We start from the raw sequence: 22,550 nt of genomic DNA on the forward strand, positions 1-22,550 counted from the left end.
TAAATCACCATCATCTCCGGTACAAATTTTCCTAGAGAGCCTAAAGAAAAAAATATTCAAGAAACATGAAATATAATAGAATCCACCAACAATTTTTTAACTTGGGTATTGCAATTGACAATGATCCTGCAAATCACAGCTCCAAAATAAATAGCACCTAATAATACTTGCAAAACCATCACCTAAAAAAAATTACATTATAATGGAGAAATGGTACATAATGTTGGGTTTTGTGGAGTTTAGTTTTGTTTAATCCGGTTTGACGACCCGACTTGAATAATATTGGTGGTTTTTAATGGGAGATTTACTGAGGGTGTTATTGCTGTGTTTTGAGAGAGAGAAAAAATTGTAGCCGCACTTTGTACTTTTCCCTGATAATAGTAAAATCCTTGCAACTCCGTATACGTAGGCAAATTGCCGAATCACGTAAATACTGTCTTGTGCGTGTGATTGTTTTTCTTTGGCGTGTGTTTTCTCTATTTTTTGTTCCTCACAGGTTGAGATTTAGGTTAAGTTCCCTACACATAAAAGGAAAAAAATATAAATGTTCCCAAAAATGACCACATTTCAACCTACTTCTATGAAACCTTTGCTAGAGTCAAACTTGTTTGATATGAAAATAAACTCATACAGGTGAATTAACAAGCATATTCAAAAGTGTAACCAACGCATAAAAACATGACAATAATAAACACATAGCATGGCTTAGCTCGTGTTTAACTATCATAAAAATTGAAAAATACGAAGTTCAACTTAAAGCATACAATCCAAAAGTTCATAATTACATGAAAGTGCTTATAACATACAATCTAGAAAGTCCTTTATAAATATGACATCCCAAATGAAGTTTCATAATTCAACCTAACATAGTTCAACTAAAATATAAGTTCCATAAAACTCGTCAAATGCTAAGCATCACATTTGATCAAGTTGGAGCAACCAAAAGAGAGTGCAGGAGTACCACCCATAGATTCCTTGTTGATGTCCAAATCATAACATCTTCCTCAATCTCATCCAATCCTCATTTGTGCAATTTCTATGGCAAAAAATACAAACATTAATAGTTACAAAATATAATCATTAAAAGTGTAACTTCTGATTGTGAACAACTTAGACCAACTAACAAAGCTGTAGATAAAGCAAACGAAACATAAGAGGATACCTATGTAATAATCTTGTCAAAATTCTGTATTAGTAAATGACATATTTCATTTATGCTACATTCTTACCAACCACTAACTTAGGCAAGCAAAATACTCTCAAGGAGTCAGTTTCATTATTAGAATTCGATATAGAGAATTCTGGAGCCTTCAAAAGGAATTACACATTTCCATTTAAACATGGATAGCCATCTATTTTGCAAAAATCAATAGTTTTTATCATCATGCCAGATTTACAACCATAGTCAGATAGGTCTACAACTAAGTTAAGCATTAAAACCTATATGACTACAGTGTGAATATTGTCATGTGCTTACCTACCCATTAAAAGGTCTCCAAAGGCAAAATATTAGTATGAAGTTGAGCCCATTGTAGTTTTTTTCAATCGAGGAAAAAATCATCTCTCTCACTCTCACACTCACACACAGACACATGCAAATAGGACATAAATCCTCATAAAGATTGAGCCCGTTAGCTATCATAAGACTAGTCCTTATTTAGTCTTTGTTATTTCTATTTTTTTTAAAGTAAAATAATGTTATCGAAAATGAAAACACTACTCTATGTTCATGATCAAGAACACAAAGAACCCCGGAGAAGCACAAGCAAATTAATTAGAAAATCGAGAAGGAAGTTGAAAATTAAAAATTGAGGTACAATTAGTAAAACCTAGACAAATCAAACAAGGTATGAAGCAGGATAGTCTTTAATTCAATAGGTCTATCAACCTCCTCAAAATTGTGACTGTCATGCTCCTTCCACACTAATCACATCATGCATGTTGGCACCAAATTTCATACATTCGGGAATATTTTCAAAATTTTACGCCAACCAAAAAGAATGGGTGCTATTTTGTCCACAACACCCAATAAATCCAAAAATCATAAAATCATTACTACATAAAGCATGAGCAATATTGCAATGGATCAAAAGATAATCCACTGTTTACCTACTGCATCTACAAATACAACACCAATTGACTAGCGGTAAACCCCTCTTGTTGAGGTTATCAATTGTGAGAATCCTACCCCACGAAGTTGTCCACAAAAAGAATGACACCTTCTTGGGTACCTTGGCACACCAAATACTCTTCCATGGAAATAAATGAGCATTAATTCCACAGAAACCATTAGGTTCTGAAATGTTACAGCACCCTCAACTAAGTCAGCCCAACACAGGAAAGACACAGAACTAAGCATGGATTTGTATGTGCAGAACATAAATCACCATCATCTCTATTATAAATTAACCTAGAGAGCCTAGAGAAAAAAAAAAAAAAATCAGAAATATGAAATATAATAGAATCCACCAACAACTTTTTAACTTGGGTACTGCAATTGACAATGATCTAGCAAATCATAGCTTCAAAATAAGTAGCACCTAATAGTACTTGCAGAACCAACCTTTGAAAACCATTGACACCAAAATATACATAGAAAAGTAAAAAAACAAACAAAAGCATGCAAAAATAATGATACAAAGGAGGGGGAAAATCAATTAAAATAAAAGACAGTATATATGAACGTGAAAGATGGATAAATTGAATTTCAATGGCACGTTGAACCGGTAAAAGAAGATAACAATAAAATACGACAAAAGTAACCAATCGGTAATTTAACTCACCTCAATTGGGGCCATCAATTCTGGTGGCTTATCCCAAGTAGACTCAACTGTCCTCTTGTTGTAATAATATCTAGAAAAAAACAAGAATCAATCAGAGTAAGCTACCGAGAAAAGAACACTAAATGCCACCAACCACTTCCATGATTTTCTAAAATTCAAATCGGAATGTTAAACTATTACAATGAAGCATGAGGTCAATAACATTGCAGGACACAAGCAGAAATGATAGGACCTGCAGCCATAGCAAAAAATTACCTAATCTCTTGCCAATCAGATGAGGAGTGTTGATTAAGGCTAGGAACAGTTATTGCCTGGAATTCCAAATTAGAGATTCCAAAACTATAACTAGTCAGTTTTCACAAAACAAAAACAGATAAATCAATGCAAAAGGACTAAGGCTAGATACAAAAATTTATTAGTATCATATATAAGCAATAATCAGAATCCTAATTCAAAGTTTCTCACGATTTCCTTAATTTCAGCCACTGTAGTACATTTCCAGTGCACTTGGATTGGTTACTTCAAAATATCACTATCCTGCCGCTCCAGTTATTTACCCTTCAATTCATACTCACCTCACCTCTCAGGTAATCTGCCCTTCACCTTGATTACATTTTGTTTAAATTACAAAAATCCATTACTATGCTAATCATAGTTGTCAGTATCGTATGATATGCGATACGTATCATATGTAAAAAGTTTCATATTGTAAGGGCGTATCAAGTGCTCATGAATCATACGATACAGTATGCGAATCGTAAAATCATATGCATAGTACGATACATAATCAAATGCTTTAAAATGGGGTTTTTATTTGTTTAAAATTTGTACTTTTATTTGTCAAAAGTTATATGGTGCAATGATCAATAACCCACACAAGTTAGCAAGTAAACCTAGTCTAAAGAAAAAATTGCAACCTTGTCATCTTTTTAGTTATACATTAATTAAACCAAGAAGTTTTAGGTGATTGAATCCACCTTCTATTTTAATAAAATAGAGACTCGGGATCACATTGACAATTCTCTATACCATGAGGATGCAATGATGAGATTGAAAAAAACGAAAACAAAGAAGCATCACCTTCTCCAAATTAATAAATATTAATGAGAAATGTCATACTTCATGAACAAGAATAATTTTTTTCAAGAAACTTGAAAAGCACAAAAAAAAAAAAAAATAGTGAAACACAAAGAAAAGGAAGAAGAAAATATGTGACCCTGGTAACTTTTTAACTGAAGAGATTAGAATGAAATAAAATGTAACAACAAAAAAACACTTACAGAATCTGTAGAAGGAATGACTGAAGGTTGTTGACCAGTCTGCAGTACTGGTGTCGCAAATGCTGCACTAATATCATTGGGCAGGCCAGGCACATGATTTGTTACAGGAGGGACCCTTGGTTGACTCAGATTAGCAGGCATTGCAACATTTGAGAGAGACCCCTGTACCATAGGCTGAAACTGCTGAGATGCCGATGGAACACATGTCTGTCCTTGCTGGGTTGGCACAACTGGCTGAAACTGCCACGAAAGAAATTTCCCATGACACAATAACTCAAGACTCTTATAAAATAACAAATAATAAAACATGGATGGGAGAGGAAATTACTTGCATAGATAAAGATGAACCAGGAACAAAAGAATTAAAAAAAAAAAAAAAAATGTCACATGCCTTCGTATAAAATCTAAATAAAGTGTGAGCATATATATGAGATTAAAAAGGTTTTACCATAAGCAAATATTCATTAAAAAATGATTAATTGAACAGACCAAAAAACAAAGAATAGGTTTAGAAACAGCTGAGCTGAGCACAATGTCAAGCCAAAGTGAAAGCATCATGTTCACATATTCACATTCAAGTCAATTTTAATTGAAAAAGAACCAATCAAGAAAGGTAAGAATTATATTTTTCATAATTTGAGGGAGGCAAACAAAAATGACCGAGATACACAAATGCTCATAAAAAAGGACCACATTTCAACCTACTTCTATGAAACCTTTGCCAGAGTCAACTTGTTTTATATGAAATAAACTCATACAGCTGAGTTAACAAGCATATTCAAAGTGTGTAACCACCCATAAAAATATGGCAATAATAAATCCATAGCATGGCTCGGCTCGCCTTTAATTACCACGATGTCATGTAAACTCCTGTATTCACATAGGTTGCTTGTTAGATAGAGATGTTAACACCCATATACCATAGTCCCTGCATAAGATGGTGGAGTAGAGACTCACCTGCTCCTTGAAAGGAAGAGACTCACCATCAGAATTATCTTGTGAAATCTTTGGTTTCTTCTGCTTTGATGTATAAGAGCAGTGATCCCTGCAGCTGCAAGTCAGGTTACTATTAGCAGCATATCAGACAATTGTTAAGTCTTTGTAAAGAGGTGAGAGAAACTTACAGCAACTGGGCATCCAAGATATCTATGCTGCGATCCATGGGATACTTGTGGGTGGCCACAACCGAAATATTCAGGTCCTTGAAACCTTCTTGGTCTGGGTCCATGTTAGATATTTTAGAAACAACAATTACGACACAATACAAGTAAGGAATATCAATGTACTGTTCACGTTGCCTCTGCCTCTTATTAGTATTAGGAATGAAGGAGGACTGCAAGAGAAGACAGAATTTACTATGACCTAAATGGAGAAGACCGTGAGGACGATGCTCAGCTAGTAATTCTTTCTTCCCAAAAATTTCATCGCAAGTGTCGAGATAGCCCTCGAACCACTCATCAGTAATCAGATTGTAAGCGTGTATAACCAATTCATGTCTAGCTAAAAAATCGAAGGAAACCCAATGGAGAGTATCACCATCTGCTAAAGCAGTATTAGTCCTCGGCCTGAAACCACTACGACGACGTAGCTTGCATTTTGACACGGGAGTGTCGAGTGGTTCCCAAGACTGATCATCGATGTTGTATGTGAGGAAACGACAGTCAAGAGGACGATCGTCAGGAGTATGTTGACTAAGGAATGAACTGACAAGAATCTGCTTCTTGGGCTTAAGAAGAAGAGCGATAACATTCCGACTATGATTGCCAATCTCCACTGGAGGATTGGGTAACGGTTTCCACACTCCTATTTTAGGATCTAAAACTTCCATCCAGGGAGACTCAACTTTCCGTAAACCACCTAAAATGTACAACTTTCCGTCGACGACGAACTTGTGTGGCCCGACTCTACTAACAATCGATGGAGGACCAGGCTGCCAACCATCAATATCACCACCGGTAAGGTCGAAAATCTGAACCCGATCACGATAGCGATGACTGCTAATACAATAGATAGAGGAGTCTAATGCTGCAAAGTAACACTTGTTCTCAATCTCCATCACCGAAAGCGGATTCAGCTTTTGCTTTTGACAGTGTGCGTCTGCGTCTGCGTCTGCGTCTGCGTCTGGGACTTCAATGGAAAACCATTCTATCTGTGATACGGTGGCTCCATCATCCCTCACCGACGGTTGCTTGGACCGGGTGAAACCGCCGAAAACGATGGCGGATCTATCGTCATTTGGCCTTGACGTTGTCGATGAACTTTCGACGGCCATAGAAATAGAATAGAAGAGGGTTTGGGAATTGTGAACGGGAATGGGATGAGAGGAAATAGGGGTTATATACTTTTTGGTTTCGCCAGTGTGCACTGCGGTTTCCTTTATTGGGCCATCCTTGTCTCGTCTACTCTTTGGGCCTATATTATTGTTCGTTTGGTACATTAGGCCCATATCGTCTCATCTATTGTCGTTAACTTTTCTTGTTCCGGGCCTTAGGGCCTACTCTAGCTTGTTTTGGTATATTAGACCCACTTCAAGCCTAAACTCTTTAGGCCCACTTCATCCTTTGGCTATAAATTACCATAAGCTTCTTCCTTCTACCTCTCCTTGGACTTTTGGGTTAACTGTTTAAAAAATTTGCATTTTTATTTTTTATGGTTCAATATGAACACTGGCAAAAAGTAGGAAAAGGTGGGTAAGTAATACCTTCCAGCGAGACTCTCCCAAGTAGGAGCTTTCCCTCACACATTCCGTGTGGATTCTTCCTCCACCTCTGTGAGGTCTTCTCCACCATCTGAGGGTGGGTTTCTCCACCATTACGTGTGGGTCTTCTCTACCCATTCTTTTTGTGGTCACTTTACTATTTTTTTGTAAATCCCTAAATCTAAATCCCAAAAATCTCAGTTACATATAACCATCCACCATCCCATATCTCTCTCAATTGTCGCTTATTTTGTCTGCTGGCTCTAATGCGGGCAACACCGGTGAAGAAACTCAATCATTGGACTCAGCAAGGAAGTGGGTCGGCATCTGATTAAACAAAACCCGGTTTTCATTTTGGAGCTTTTCTCTCTCGCCGAATGAGCAAAGTTCTTTTGGAGTGTGGGTCTTCTTGGTCTGGGTGGGCTTTGATCTATTGTTGATCGATTCTCGATGGCTTTTCTGTCTGATGCAACTGCTGCAAAGATCATTTGTAGGGCGATTCACCGGCATTTATGGGTAATTCTGATTTGCATTTCTTTATTGCTTCTAGGGTCTGAATTTTGGGATTATCTCTTTATTTGGTTCTATTTGGATGTTTTGTTTGTTTCAATGGGCATTTTTACTCTTGGTTGGATATACTTTGTATAGACTAAGATATGAAAAATACAGAAAGGTCACACCACTGAAAACAATGAATTCCCTTTGTTGGAACTGTCGGGGAATTGGGAACCCCCGGACAGTTTATACGCTCCGCGATTATGTGCGGTGCTGGAATCCCAATTTAGTTTTCCTTTCGGAAACTAAATCAAAATGCAGACGTATGGAAAAAATAAAATTAAAACTTGGTTTTACAAATGGATTATGTGTATCGAGTAGGGGCCGAAGTGGAGGGCTTGCTTTTCTTTGGTCCAATGACACAAAGCTGGAGATTAAAAGCTATTCTAACCATCACATTGATGCGATAATTACAGAGGCAGACACTGGTCTTGTTTGGAGATTCATCGGGTTTTATGGATACCCGGAGACCCACCTCAGGGAAGAATCCTGGAAACTCCTCTCCTATCTTCATAGTCAATTTAATTTACCTTGGTTTTGTTGTGGTGATTTTAATGAAATCCTTTCAATGACTGAAAAAGCGGGTGGAGCTCAACGTTCCCAAAATCAAATGGATGGCTTTCGTAGAATTGTAAATCACTGTGGCTTTAAGGACCTAGGATACTGTGGCCCAGATTATACTTGGTGTAACATGAAGGAAGGGAGTAACAGGATTTCGCTTCGCCTTGACAGAGCTTTTGCTACTAATGAATGGCTCGGACATTTCAAGGACCCTATTGTTCACCATTTGGCTGATTCTACATCTGACCACTGCATTCTTGCCATCACAGACTCTCCTCCTCCATCCCGTAGAGGTAAACGTCGTTTCCATTTCGAAGTTATGTGGGTCAAAAGGGAGGATTGTCATGATGTGATTGAGGCTGCATGGCACTCCGGTACTCTCTTTGTCACTCCTGAAGGGGTTGCTTCAAATCTCCAAAAATGTGCAAGTGCGTTGGCAAGCTGGAATCAGAATGTAGTAGGCAATATTCCAAAGAAAATAGCCGAGAAAAGAAAAGCTCTTAACTCCATTACAACTGTTGATCAGCAAGGCAGCAGAGGGCCTGAAATTAATTAGCTTAGAAAGGAAATAAATGACCTTCTGGACAGTGAGGAGACCATTTGGCGACAACGTAGCAAAGTCCACTGGTATAAGGAAGGTGACAGAAATACGAAATTTTTTCACGCCCGTGCTTCGGAGAGGAGGAAGAAGAATTCCATTTTGGGGCTTTGGAATGAGAACGGTGTTTGGTGTGAAAGTAAGGAAAGTATCACAGCCACTGCTATAGCTTATTTTGAGAAAATCTACACTACATCTTCTCCCACCGGAATCAATGAAGTCACTAATGCAATCCCTAGGCGTATCACAGATGAAATGAACTCTAAGCTCACCAAAACTTTCACAAGTGAGGAAGTCTTGAAGGCACTTCAGCAACTCCACCCCACCAAAGCACCTGGGCCTGACGGTATGTCCGCGATCTTTTTTCATTATTATTGGGACATTGTTGGACCTAGCATTATAAACATGGTTTTAAATGTGCTGAATTCAAATCTGCCCATGACTGAAATAAACGAAACCAACATCTCCCTCATACCAAAAACCAACCAGCCAGCTAGAATGACAGAATTCCGCCCCATTAGCCTCTGTAACACCACCTATAAAATCATTTCTAAGGTCCTTGACAATAGGTTTAAAGACATTCTACCAAACATCATATCCAAAAACCAAAGTGCATTTACCCCTAATCGCTTGATCACGGATAATGTTCTTATTGCCTTCGAGTTCATGCATTATCTAAACCATAAAAAGAAGGAAAAGAAAATTACATGTCTATTAAATTGGACATGAGCAAGGCTTTTGATAGGGTAGAATGGAGCTTTATTAAAGGTGTGATGGAGAAATTGGGTTTTGTGGAAAAATGGATTGATATTATTATGAATTGTGTCTCTTCTGTTTCTTATTCAGTGCTTATAAATGGGGAAGCTTGTGGGAACATTTCTCCCTCAAAAGGCATTAGACAGGGGGATCCGCTCTCCCCTTGCCTCTTCCTCCTTTGCGTCGAGGGCTTTTCAGCTCTTATTCATGAAGTTGCTATGAATCAGCAAATTAATGGATTTTCCATCTGTAGAGGCTGCCCTTTAATTACTCACATTTTCTTCGCCGATGATAGCCTCTTGTTTTGTAAAGCAAAGGAGCAAGAATGTCATACACTTGTTAGTATCCTCAACAGATATGAAGAGGCTTCGGGGCAGAAAATTAACACTGACAAATCCTTAGTATTCTTTAGCCTGAACACTTCCCAAGAATTAAGGGATGGCATCCTAAACATCCTCGGTCCAATGCAAGATTCCAGGTATAACAAGTATTTGGGGCTGCCTTCCATCATTGGGAAATCCAAAGCTCAGGTGTTTGCTGAAGTTAAAGACAGAGCGGCAAAAAAGCTTGCCGATTGGAAGGGCAAACTCCTTTCAATTGGTGGGAGAGAGATCCTAATCAAAGCGGTGGCTCAAGCAGTGCCTACATACACTATGGGTTGCTTCCAACTCCCCAAGACTCTTTGCCAAGAATTGGAAAGTATGATGAGGAGCTTTTAGTGGGGGCAAAAGGACAAAGAGAACAAGACTGCGTGGGTTAGTTGGAGGAAGATGTGTCGATCTAAACTCCATGGAGGTATGGGCTTCAGAAACATACAAGCCTTTAACCTTGCCATGCTAGCTAAGCAAGGTTGGAGAATTCTCACAAACCCCGACTCCCTAGTGGCTCGAGTTTTCAAAGCAAAATACTTTCCTTTTGATGATGTCCTCAATTCCAAAAAAGGGAGTAACCCCTCATATGCTTGGCAAAGCATCCACAATAATCTTGAGGTTATTAAAAGGGGCACAAGGTGAAGGGTAGACAATGGCCGGCGAATCCATATTTGGGATGATAGATGGTTGCCAACACCATCAACCCACAAGGTGATTTCCCCCCAAGCTGGCTATGGAGACTTTCCCTGGGTGTCTTCCCTCATAGACAATGACACTAGATGGTGAAAAATTGATGTAATTAATGCCACTTTTCTGCCCCATGAAGCCAGCACCATCCTTAAAATCCCACTAAACTATAATTTGCCCGAAGATTGTCTTATATGGATAGGCAACAAGAGGGGTGAGTTTACAGTTAAAAGTGCATATCATATAGCTTCAGGTATTGTGGATTCAATTGAGGAAGGTGAAAGCACCTCAAGCAGCTCAAGGACCTTTTTGTGGAAGCAGATATGGCAGCAAAAAGTCCCTTCGAAGATCAAAATTTTTGCTTGGAGGACTTGTGTCAACGGTCTTCAAACTATGAAAAATCTAAACCACAGAGGTGTTCATTGTTCTAGCTTCTGCCCACTATGTGACAAAGCCATTGAGACCACAGCCCATGCACTTCTTCATTGCGATCATGCAAAAATGACTTGGGCATTTTGGTACAATTGTCCTGTGGACCTCTCTACCTCTTATTGTGACTTGGTGGATATTGCCTTAGATCTTATTGCAAAAGGCTCCCCGAATGATTTAGAGCTCTTCTTTGCTGTTGCCTGGTCTATTTGGTGGAATCGCAATCAAGCAATCCATGAGGACTCGGGTTCCCCTCCAATTCATGCTTGGGAAATGGCAGGTGGGGTCTTGGCCGAATTCAAGGCAGCTTGCTCCTGTCCAAGGTTATCTCAGTCCATTCCTCAGTCCAAGTGGAAAGCTCCACCTACGGGCTTCATTAAAGTTAACACTGATGCAGCAGCTTTTGAAGATGGGAGGAAATCGTGCATCGGTGTAGTCATTCGCGATAACATGGGTGAAGTTCTAGCAGCTTCAAACAAGGTTCTACCCGCGTCATACTCAGCTGAGATCTCAGAAGCTCTGGCCATGCAAGATGGTGTGCTTCTCGCAACGGAAATGGAAGTCTCCCACGCTATTTTTGAGTCCGACGCCTTATCCATTATTCTAGCAATTAACGATGGAATCCATGGTGGTGAGCTTGGGCACATAATCAGGAACATCAGAGAAGTGGCTGCTTTGTTTTCCTGGTGTTCTTTTAAACATCTGAAAAGGGAAGGCAACAGAGTTGCCCATGAGCTTGCAAAGGTAGCTGGGAATTCTGATGTTTCACAGGTTTGGAAAATGTCTTTTCCAAGTTTTCTAGAGCATCTTCTTATTGAGGATCTCTGTTTGTAATGCTCATGCTTTGTCTATCCTTTGTAATTCTTTTTCAGATGAATGAAATTCTCTTATTTCCCATCAAAAAAAAAAAAAAAATATGAACACTGGCTGCATGCTTAACAGATTCAAGTCCGACGGCAAGATGTTATGAATGTCCTGAAAACATGATTTGATAGTGTCTAGAAGGGCTTCTACACTTGGAGAAATGATCAAAAGCAACTAAAGTGTAGCGTGAATAAATAGTTCCTTTTTTATTTTTATTTATATATATATTATTTTTTTTTAAGAACAAATAAATAGTTTCTTAAGCTCATGGCATGGGATTATAATTATCCCAATGTAGTTAAAAGACTATTTTCGATGCTGGTATTAGACCATCCAATCCATCTAGATTGTAGAAGTTTGAGAAAAGGAAAAACCTCATTCTAGTTTGAGAATATGTGACTCAAGTCCCAATATTTACTGTTTAACTAAGGGAGTTGTGGAGGCCAAAATGGCCCATTAGCATTAATTTTTGAAATATTTAGCAACAGAGCACTGTTTCGGAAATAATTAGGGAAATACCACTTTTTCTGGTACTCGAGCTTGGTGAGCTCGAGTACCATGTTTTTTTAATCCACCATCGCCCCATATTCAAGGAGCCCTATAGTGGCGTTTTTAAGCCCTATAGTGACGTTTTCGGGCCCTATAGCGGCGTTTTTAAGCCCCCATACCAGATTAAGGGGCCCTATAGTGACGTTTTCGGGCCCTATAGCGGCGTTTTTAAGCCCCCATACCAGATTAAGGGGCCCTATAGTGACGTTTTCGGTCCCTATAGCGGCGTTTTCCTGCAAATTTTTTTTATAAGTCCCATAACAGGTTCAAGGGGCCCTATAGTGGCGTTTTTAAGCCCTATAGTGACGTTTTTGGGCCCTATAGCGGCGTTTTCCTGCAAAATTTTTTTATAAGTCCCATAACAGGTTCAAGGGGCCCTATAGTGGCGTTTTTTAGCCCTATAGTGACGTTTTCGGGCCCTATAGCGGCGTTTTTTTTTTGAGAAGATGTTTGACCAATGAAAAGATGGTACTCGAGCTCACCATGCTCGAGTACCGGAAAAAGTAGTATTTCCCTAATTATTTCCGAAACAGTGCTCTGTTGCTAAATATTTCAAAAATTAATGCTAATGGGCCATTTTGGCCGAGTTGTGGAACAGCTATACTGTAGAAGGAACAACTAGCTTCAATCTAGTGAGAAGCTACTTATATTAGAGATTTTCGATCCATCTGATGGGGACTTTGTATAAAATATTTTCTAAGGTGCTAGCCAACATATTAAGAAGCTATTGGGTAATCTACTATTAAATTCACAAAATTCTTTTGTGGAAGGTAGATAATAGATTCGGATTTAATAGCAAACTAGTCGCCAACCCGTGCTATGCACGGGAACCTACCTATTTATGTGGTAAACTAAATTGATTTTATAAAATTTTAAATTGATTAAGAAACTACATTATTGCATGAATTGCTCTTGTATAACTTCAATTTGTGTTACAATTTGATAAAGAAGTCATTGTTTGAACGTGCAATGACTTACGAAAAATATTAAAGAATAGTTCATGACTATAAACTTATAACTATTGAAAAGAATCAAAAGATTAAGAGCTTAAAAATTATAAAAATATATATGTGTGTGTGACTACACAACAGAGAAATATAAGAGAAAAATTTGTTACACTCAAAATAATAATTCATGGTTATAATTATTGAAATTTTCCAGATAGTTTTGGATATTACAAAAATATAACTCAAAAAGTCAGATGTTAAAACTTCCAAAAGGCCAAAAAATATTAAGGAATCATAAGATTTACATCCTATAAATTATTGAAACAAAACTATATATATATATGATTTTATAATAGAGAAATATAAAAGAAAAATTGATTACCTTCAAAAGAATAATACATGGTATAGTTGTTGAAATCTGCTAAACATGTTCAAATATTGCAAAAACTAACACAAAATATTTGACTATTCAAAAGAGAAAAATAAGAAGAAGAAAAAAGTACATGAACCTATAAAGTAATAAGTTTTAAATTTTAATGGGTCTAAACTTTAAACAATGAAAAAAAATCACATGTTAGGTTGTGTTCCTAGCAACCTTGAAAGTAAAAGTAAAGGGAAAAAAAAAACCATGAAATACCATCAGCCAATAAGTTTTAATGGGTTTAAACTACAAACAATGAACAAAAATAATCATAAACAATCATAGGTGCAGGGTTTGGTTACCAAGATCAGATGGTTGTAAAACACAACATTTCAACATTGATTTAGGGTTATGCAGAAGGCAACATAAATGACAGAAAATTGTTTTTACGTTGTCTGCTATGCCAACCATCTAAATATATTAATTCCAAAAAAAATTAAATAAAATAATTCCTAGAATTATATGAGATAATTAAGAAGAACATCAAGCCCTTGCGTGGATGTTATTTGTGGACGGCTGTCCATCACTGCAATTCATAGACTTTGTTGTTAATAAGACAATCGAGTTCAAAACTAAAAGCAATTAGGTGGCCTTTGTATTACAGGATTTGTTCTCGTTGAAGAATCAACTTGCTTCCTACTATGGCTTCAATTTGATATGTGTGTTTTCTTTGTGAAAATTTGAGTGAGTATGAAGGGTTTCGACCTTGGCAGAAGTTTATATTTGTGAAAATTTTTGTTATAGAATTTTAGTTGAAATAGAATTTTCAAGTTTTTGAAACATATATCTAATAGAATTTTATTTAAACTAAACTATTGTAATACTTGATAAGATATAAAACCAAAAATAAAAAGAATCTAAAATAAAAAGAAAAAGAAAAAGAAAATAGTGATGACGTGGAAAATTGTGGGAGCTCCAAAGGCTATTTTCAAGCTTTTGAAACATATATCTAATAGAATTTTATTTAAACTAAACTATTGTAATACTTGATAAGATATAAAACCAAAAATAAAAAGAAAAAGAAAAAGAAAATAGTGATGACGTGGAAAATTGAACCAAAAATAAAAAGAATCTAAAATAAAAAGAAAAAGAAAATAGTGATGACGTGGAAAATTGTGGGAGCTCCAAAGGTTTCGGTTTTATATATATATATAGATTAGCCACAAACCTGCGCGTTACGCATGATAATTATTTTTATGGTAGTTTTATTAAATTATTTTTATACAATTTAAACTAATTTAATAAAGAGTAATGTATTTTGTAATTATATTTTTATTCATTATAAGAATAATCATAAATGTAATATAGAAACAATCATAAATCATAAATTTAATAATTTTTGTCGTACTAAAATGAAAAAAAATACAATTTTTTTCAAAAATTCAAAAGGCAATTTAACGAAAATATTTATTTTTTTAATAAAAGTTATTTATAACATTTTGTGAATCATTAAAAAGAAAATAAAATTTAGAAATTATTCTTTTAGTTTTAAACAAACTTTCTCAAACTTATTTTTTCTGCCTACAATCCAAAACACTGAAAAACGTAACTAAAAAAATTAATAAAACTTAACTATGATTAATTGGACCAATTAGGAAAAAAAATTGTTATTTATAATCTACTAAGGTTATTTTCTTTGTGGAAATTGTAATTTCGTCCACCCAAAACATATTTTCAAATAATCAATTATTAGCAAAATCTAAGAATTAAATTTCTATATATGCGTTGTTATAAAATAATAATAATAATAATTAAAGTAAAATTGCGAAAGATAAAATTTGTCTCTCATCCAATAACTTTTGTTTAGCCAACCTTTGCTTTTCTCTAAATAAATTGTATTATAGAGTACTTTGTCTACCACAAAGGATTAAAAAATAAACAAAAATGATTAAAGTCTCGTAGTTTAACATCTAAATTGAGCACTATAAAAATCATGCTATCAAATTACAGTAGCTACCAAATTAAATTATACAAATCATACTATGTATTAGAATAATATTATATTTTTGTATTTAATCCTTTATAATGCAATAGGATAACATTTAACAATCAAAGAGAAAGAGAGAGAGAGAGAGAGAACTGAATCGCATTAACCTAAAGTAGACCTAAAGTAGATTAAAGAATATAAAAAATTATCAACCTAAAGCGAAGATGCAAGAAAAATAAAAATAAAAATCCACTCAAAAATTGTGTGTGTGTGTGTGTGAGAGAGAGAGAGAGAGAGAGAGAGAGAGAGAACCTTTTTTTTGTAAGGGAAAACTATGCATGGAATGAATAAGATAGTGACAAATTTATAATAAGAAAGTGTGAATAAGAAGAGACAAAAATAGAGGAAGATGAAGGGAAAGATGAAGAATGATATTAATGTAGAGAGTAGTGGGGAGATGAGAAGGTGAGAGAGTGAGAGAAGGAGAAAGGTTAAAGAAGTAGTGGGGAGATGAGAAGGTGAGAGAGTGAGAGAAGGAGAAAGGTTAAAGAAGTAGTGGGGAAATGAAAAGGTAAGGAAGGAAGAAAGGTTGGAGAAGTGTAAATATGAAAAAAAAAAAAATTATAAATAATTATAAGAAAATGGAAAAAAAAAAAAGATGATGACGTGGACGTTGACGTGGCTCAACGTGAGCGCAGCAGCATTAAACGCTACGCTTCAGCTTTTAGTAATATATTGATGAAGTCCTGGATAGAAGAGTTTGTAGTAGATCCAATGGATCATTTGTAAGTTGGACTTAGAGAAGGCGTACGATTACATCAATTGGAATAGTCTCCTTTATTTGCAATAGCGATTTGGGCTTAGAAAGAAATTTAGGACTTGGATCAACACGTATCTTTCTTCATTCATATTTTTAGTCTTGAATGGCAGCCCTGCAGGTTTTTTGGAGAATTTGAGAGGGTTACATCAAGGGACACCCTATCCTCTCTTTTCTTCATCCTAGTTATAGAGTTGCCTTGTAAGGTGATCGATAGGGCGGTAGAGGAAGGTTGTCTGATGGGGTTAATAGTCGAGGGTAGTAATGGAGATGCCTTAACTATGTCATACATTTTTTGCACTTCATAAATAAAAAAAAAATAAAAAAAATCGCTTTCCTCTACGGATGATGCGATTCTCTTTGTGAGGTAGAGATGGAGCAAATAAAAAAGGGATAAGATAAAAATAATAATAAAATAAAAGGAGTTAAAATGAATGCAAAGTATGCATTTTAGTGGAAGACATGGCTGTTATTTGGAAAATGAAATTCATAAAAAAAAAACATTTCAGGTGTTGAAAAAGTTGAGAAACGGCTAGATGATGCTCAAGTCTTGCTGCAAATCTATGGAATAGCTTTATGAGGAAAGTTTCATACTGTTAGGTTCTAAGACTTTTAGGAACTAATGTATTAGAACTTCAATGTGTATTATGTGGCAAATCATAATCAAAACATAGAGTCTAGGTTTAGACTTGCTTAAAGTGTGATTTATTATAAAATTGGAATCAAGTGATTACAGGATTTATTGGACAAAATCTACAAAGCTTGATCAATCGATTATTAGACTCCATCGATCAAAACTCGTGCAGATTTAATTTTCTGTAGAAATTCCAATTCAGCCCAAGCCCATATGACATGTAGGGTTAAGTGTTTTACTTCAAGTATAAAAGGAAAAACCCTAACTACGTTTTAGAGGTCTTTAGAGAGTTGAGTGTTGGATCTTCTGTGGGATCTAGAGGTGTTTACCTTCATACACACACATAGAGTTATCAAGATCAAGATTCGCGTCAAGAACTTGATGATCTCTTCAATTGCTGCATAAAGAACTTTAAAGAAGAAATAAAACCTTTGAGTGGAGTCTCAAAGTCACAAGTAGGAGAACTTGTAGTTGTAGCAGATCAAGGAAAGAAGTATTCCGTGGACTCGGAGCTGTCACGTGGTCATGATAGTAAGTTTTCTACTCGAGGTAGCAATAAGATGTTAGTTGTCTAAGTTCTATTGTAAAAACTTCAATTCTTTCATAGTGGATCTTTTTTTTACCTTGAGGATAGCTAGGTTAAATTCTCCCCAGATTTTTTACCGGTTTGGTTTTCCTGGGTCATCATATCATGGTGTTCTTTATATTTCTGCTGCTTTACATGATATGATATTGTTGTATTAACCTATCACTTGGCTAGATAACTAGGTTAAACAATCTAGTTTATAGGGATCTAAAACTAACGCATACTAATCGCATTTCATACTTATTGCTTAAGCTTATTGAAAGTATGGCACCAACGATTTTCTTTGGCTTTATACAGTTCTTTTCTATTCAACAATGCATCCTGTTTTTTCGTTCTCTTTTTGTTCTTTTCTTTCCCTCATTTCTCCTGTTCTACTCCTTGCTTACTGCTCCTTTTTTATTTCTCTATCATTCAAAAAACACCATGATTATCCTCTAAAGTAAAGGGTTTATAGTGGGAGATAGATAATGATAATTTAGAACTTCTCTTACTTGAGCCTCCTTTTAATCTGCTGTCATTTAGGACAGGAACAAGAAGAAAATGGAAACTTCAAGTGACCAAAGACTATATCTTTACTACAAGAAAAACTAAGTTTTATTGGGTTTTGCACTTGCAAGTTTTATGGCATGGGGTTTGGCCTGTGTCCAGTGGCCAATGGCTAGTGGACCCGTTAGGATACGGACACGTGTCCAAGACTGGATATGTGTCCACATCGCAACATGTCTAGTGGCACTAGCCACTGGACACAAGCTCCACCCATATGGCATGGATATAAGATGAACAGTATGCAACTAAGTCTTGTAAATAATTGTCTTTAGTACTTCTTGTGTAGATATTTTGTATCGTACATATTACAATTTGTATGTTATATCCGTTTTTGGCAATTGCAATTGAGGATCAAACAGATCCATTCCATTTCCATCTAATTAGATATCTCTGGAGCTGTGGATATTAGAATAATTGAAATCGTGCTTTTGTTTAATGAAAGCTTTTGCAAGAATAAAAAACCATTACTTGATGAACTGGGGTTTCTTTCCTCTAGATTCATTCCTGTAAGACAAGGTTGATTCATAAGATAGGGCACATAAACACTGCAGGTAATTATCACCCATACATTGTGATCATGCTAATTAGTAACTATTGAAGCAGAGTAATCTACTTGGAAGGATGATACATGCGTGATGTTTATTGATGTAATATCAAACACATGTCATTTCCTAGAGAATTGTTTGATAACTGCCTCCTTATTTTTCATTTTCTTTCATTTAAGCAAAAATTATTTTTTACTGGCTTCTAGATTGATAGTAAAACAGAAGATCGTCCATTCCATGCGGGTTGGTTCATGATTGGTAGCTGGTGTGATGTTAGAATATATAAAGGGTGAATCCTTGAGTAGCCCTAACGTTTAGAAAATTTATTTAATTAAAATAAGGCTTTTAATTTTGTATAAGTATGTTGTTAATTCTTATCATAATGCGTGTAGTAATTTTTTGTTATTTTTTATTTTCTAAGAATTTATATATATCTTTTCATTATTTCATGATTGTTCTTTTCCTGTATATGAATTTTGTTTGTTTAAGGTTGTATTTCATATCTAAACTTTTACAAGGACACATGTATGTCATGATCTAGGTAAAAACTTATTTTATACAAGGGCACATGTAGGAACAATGTTCATAAGTATATGTTTAAGAATTTCTGAAAATTGGGTTGATCTAAGTAGATCAGTATGTTAACTTCTATAAACTGATGGATTTTATAAAAATGTCTGTGAATTGGGGACATTGCACCCCTCTTTGACATCAAGGACAAAAAGTCTGGGAAGCACTGACGCGGCTGGGAGGGTGTCGCACCAGCGTTCGACGTGGGGTGCGGCCACCGACACCGCTGTTTGCATGTCGGTGCCGCGTTTGAGTTTTTTTTTTTTTTTTTTTTTTTTTTTTTTTTTTTTTTTTTTGTGGATTCGAGCCTACTTGGCTCGATTCACACTGACTCGGTTTCGATTCAAGCCGAACCAGGTTGATTTGGCCAGAATCGGGTTCTATTGGCTGAATTGGATCGTTTCGGCCTGTGGCCGAAACTTACCGAAACGGCCGAAAAAAGGCCGAAATCGTTAGAGCACAATCACAGATGGCACCACCAAGCTCTGCTGATCTGCACCTTGGAATCTTTTTGGGCAAAAAATTAGAGCACCACCATAGTCACAGTGGGTTTCTTCTTCATCCTCTCTCTCTCTCTCTCTACTGATCTGCTTTGTTTTTTATTTTTTGGCGTAGATGCACTTTTAGTCCCTACATTTTAAACTTTTTCCATTTTGGTCCTTACATTTTATTTTTTCCACTTTTAGTCCCTAAACCAATTAGCGCGTTTCATTTTAGTCCTTTCCAGCAGCTAACTAGCGGAAAAGGTTGACGTGGCAGCCGAAGTGAATAAAAAAATAATATAAAATGCCATGTCAGCATCTAATTTTTTTTTAAAATAATTTATAAATTTTAACTAAATAAAAAAATTAAAAACAGAATTAAAAACAAGAAGAACACAAAGAACACAAAAACAAACCCAGAACCAAACACAAACTCAAATTTAAAAACACAAATAACACAAAAACAAACAAAAAAGAAGGAATTCAAAATCCCAAAATGGCAGAACACACAAGAGCACAAACCCAGAAATCAAACACAGAAAAATCATAAAAGAATATTGTAAGAAAACTTGATTGCTCAACACAAACCCAGAACCAACCCAGAACCAAACACTAACCCAGCATATTGTAATATTATAATCGATTGCTCAACCACAGACCTACCTCAACCATACCAACACAAACCCAGCTCAATCCCTCTGTTTTGCCCTTTAACCTCCACATCTCATTTTTGTGGATCAAGCGCCGTTCAAGATCTGCATACCCAGAAATTTGAACCCACAAACCCATTGATCTCCAACTCGAACATCCACTGATCTCCACCATCCTCTAGAAACAAGAAGAACACAAAAAAAAACCCAGAACCAAACACAAACTCAAATTTAAAAACACAAATAACACAAAAACAAACAAAAAAGAAGGAATTCAAAATCCCAAAATGGCAGAACACACAAGAGCACAAACCCAAAAAAATCATACAAACCCATAAATCAAACACAGAAAAATCATAAAAGAATATTGTAAGAAAACTTGATTACTCAACACAAACCCAGCTCAACCACAAACCCAGAACCAAACACTAACCCAGCATATTGTAATATTATAATCGATTGCTCAACCACAAACCTAGCTCAACCATACCAACACAAACCAAGCTTAATCCCTCTGTTTTGCCCTTTAACCTCCACATCTCATTTTTGTGGATCAAGCGCCGTTCAAGATCTGCATACCTAGAAATTTGAACCCACAAACCCATTGATCTCCAACTCGAACATCCACTGATCTCCACCATCCTCTAGATCCCACCATTTCGCCACAAACCCATAAACCTACTGATCTCCAACTCAAAAACCCACTCATCGGAATCACAACCCACAAACCCACCAATTTGCCACAAATCCACAAACCCAGATCTCCAACTCGAAAACCCACTCATCAGAATCACAACCCACAAACCCAGATAAAAAAAACTCACAACCCACAAACCCACCATCGGAATACACGACCATCTATCTCAACCTCAACCGTGATCTCCACCATTGAGTAGAGAGATAGAGAGATGAAAGAGAAAGACCCACCGATTTGACAGAGACCCACTGATCTGAGAGAGAAAAGCACCGATTTAAGAGAGAAAGACACCAATCTGTGAGATAGAATCTAGAGAGGATGAGCGTGAGCCATTTGGGTATGAGTTTGAGCGAATCGAGAGATATAGAAAAGAGGGTCGGTCAGAGAAAGAAAAGAAAAAACCACCGCCGATTGTGGTGGTGGCGGTGGTGATGAGTGAAGGAGGCCAGCCATGGAGTTTGAAAGATATTTGTGAGAGTTTTGGAAGAGAGAGAGAGAAAGGAAGGTTTGAGAATGTTTTGGAAGGGTTGGTTCTGGGTTTATGTTTGAGTTGGGTTTGGAAGAGAGAGAGAGAGAGAGAGGAAGGTTTGAGAATGTATGATTTTTTTGGGTCTATGCTCCTGTGTTCTGCCATTTTGGGATTTTGAATTCCTTCTTCTTTTTTTTTTTTTTTTTTTTTTTTTTTTTTGTGTTTTTAAATTTGAGTTTGTTTTTGGTTCTGGGTTTGTTTTTGCGTTCTTCTTGTTTTTAATTCTGTTTTTAATTTTTTTATTTAGTTAAAATTTATAAATTATTTAAAAAAAAATTTAGATGCTGATGTGGCATTTTATATTATTTTTTTATTCACTCCGGCTGCCACGTCAGCCTTTTCCGCTAGTTAGCTGCCGGAAAGGACTAAAATGAGACGCGCTAATTGGTTTAGGGACTAAAAGTGGAAAAAATAAAATGTAAGGACCAAAATGTAGGGACTAAAAGTGCATTTATGCCTTATTTTTTCTTCTTTTCTTTACTTCTTCGTTCAGTCCGCCAGTGGTTTATTTGTTCAAATAAGATTTTCTTTACAATCTGCTTTTAAGTCCTACATGTGGTGGGTTGCACTTCAAGTTGTATTCTAAAGCAAAGTAATACTCCCCAACCTAAACTTCAATTTAGATTACAGTTTGCTACAAGTCCCACGTGGGACCCCGGGTGTGATTTTTCTTACTTTGTTATTAGTCATTAAATTAATTAATCTATTATATGATATGTAAATATAATAAACCATTATTAAAACTGATACAATATACTTTGTCTATTTTTTTTTATTTATTTTTTTTTATATATAAAAAATGAAAATTATTGATAATTTTATTTCTAATTCGATCCTTGACAATTCCCTCTTAAAAAGTATAGATTACAATTTTGAATAAAAATATTTAACCTTTTATATTATCGCTTGTTTTTGACATATTTAGATTACAAGGCAATAGTAATGTATTTGGCATAAATGCATTTTTACCATTTTTAGTCCCTAAACCAATTAACGCGTGACATTTAAGTCCTTATCGTCACCCAACTAATAGAAAATGCTGACGTGGCTGACGACACAGTAAAATAA

At 36.0% G+C, this 22,550-nt stretch overlaps 2 protein-coding genes across 4 annotated transcripts; one reads left to right on the forward strand and one right to left on the reverse strand.

Annotated features, from left to right (window-relative positions):
* Window positions 1–748: 748 nt before the first annotated feature.
* LOC115969203 lies at window positions 749–6,347 on the reverse strand. 3 transcript variants are annotated; one of them, XM_031088802.1, is made up of 7 exons: window positions 5,426–6,347; window positions 5,188–5,281; window positions 5,021–5,114; window positions 4,064–4,303; window positions 3,039–3,094; window positions 2,784–2,853; window positions 749–1,036 (listed from the first exon to the last, which is right to left on the reverse strand). In XM_031088802.1, exons 1-7 carry the CDS (start codon window positions 6,333–6,335, stop codon window positions 1,022–1,024), a joined length of 1,479 nt encoding a protein of 492 aa, XP_030944662.1. In that variant the 5' UTR covers window positions 6,336–6,347; the 3' UTR covers window positions 749–1,021. The 3 variants fall into 3 exon arrangements, with proteins under 3 accessions (XP_030944662.1, XP_030944661.1, XP_030944660.1); XM_031088801.1 differs by having other exon boundaries at window positions 5,021–5,108; window positions 5,188–6,347; XM_031088800.1 differs by having other exon boundaries at window positions 5,188–6,347.
* Window positions 6,348–7,884: 1,537 nt separating this feature from the next.
* LOC115966636 lies at window positions 7,885–8,433 on the forward strand. The gene is made up of 2 exons (XM_031085834.1): window positions 7,885–8,088; window positions 8,125–8,433. Exons 1-2 carry the CDS (start codon window positions 7,885–7,887, stop codon window positions 8,431–8,433), a joined length of 513 nt encoding a protein of 170 aa, XP_030941694.1.
* Window positions 8,434–22,550: the final 14,117 nt, after the last annotated feature.

This window comes from Quercus lobata, chromosome 11, assembly GCF_001633185.2.
Source record: "Quercus lobata isolate SW786 chromosome 11, ValleyOak3.0 Primary Assembly, whole genome shotgun sequence".
NCBI lineage: Eukaryota > Viridiplantae > Streptophyta > Magnoliopsida > Fagales > Fagaceae > Quercus > Quercus lobata.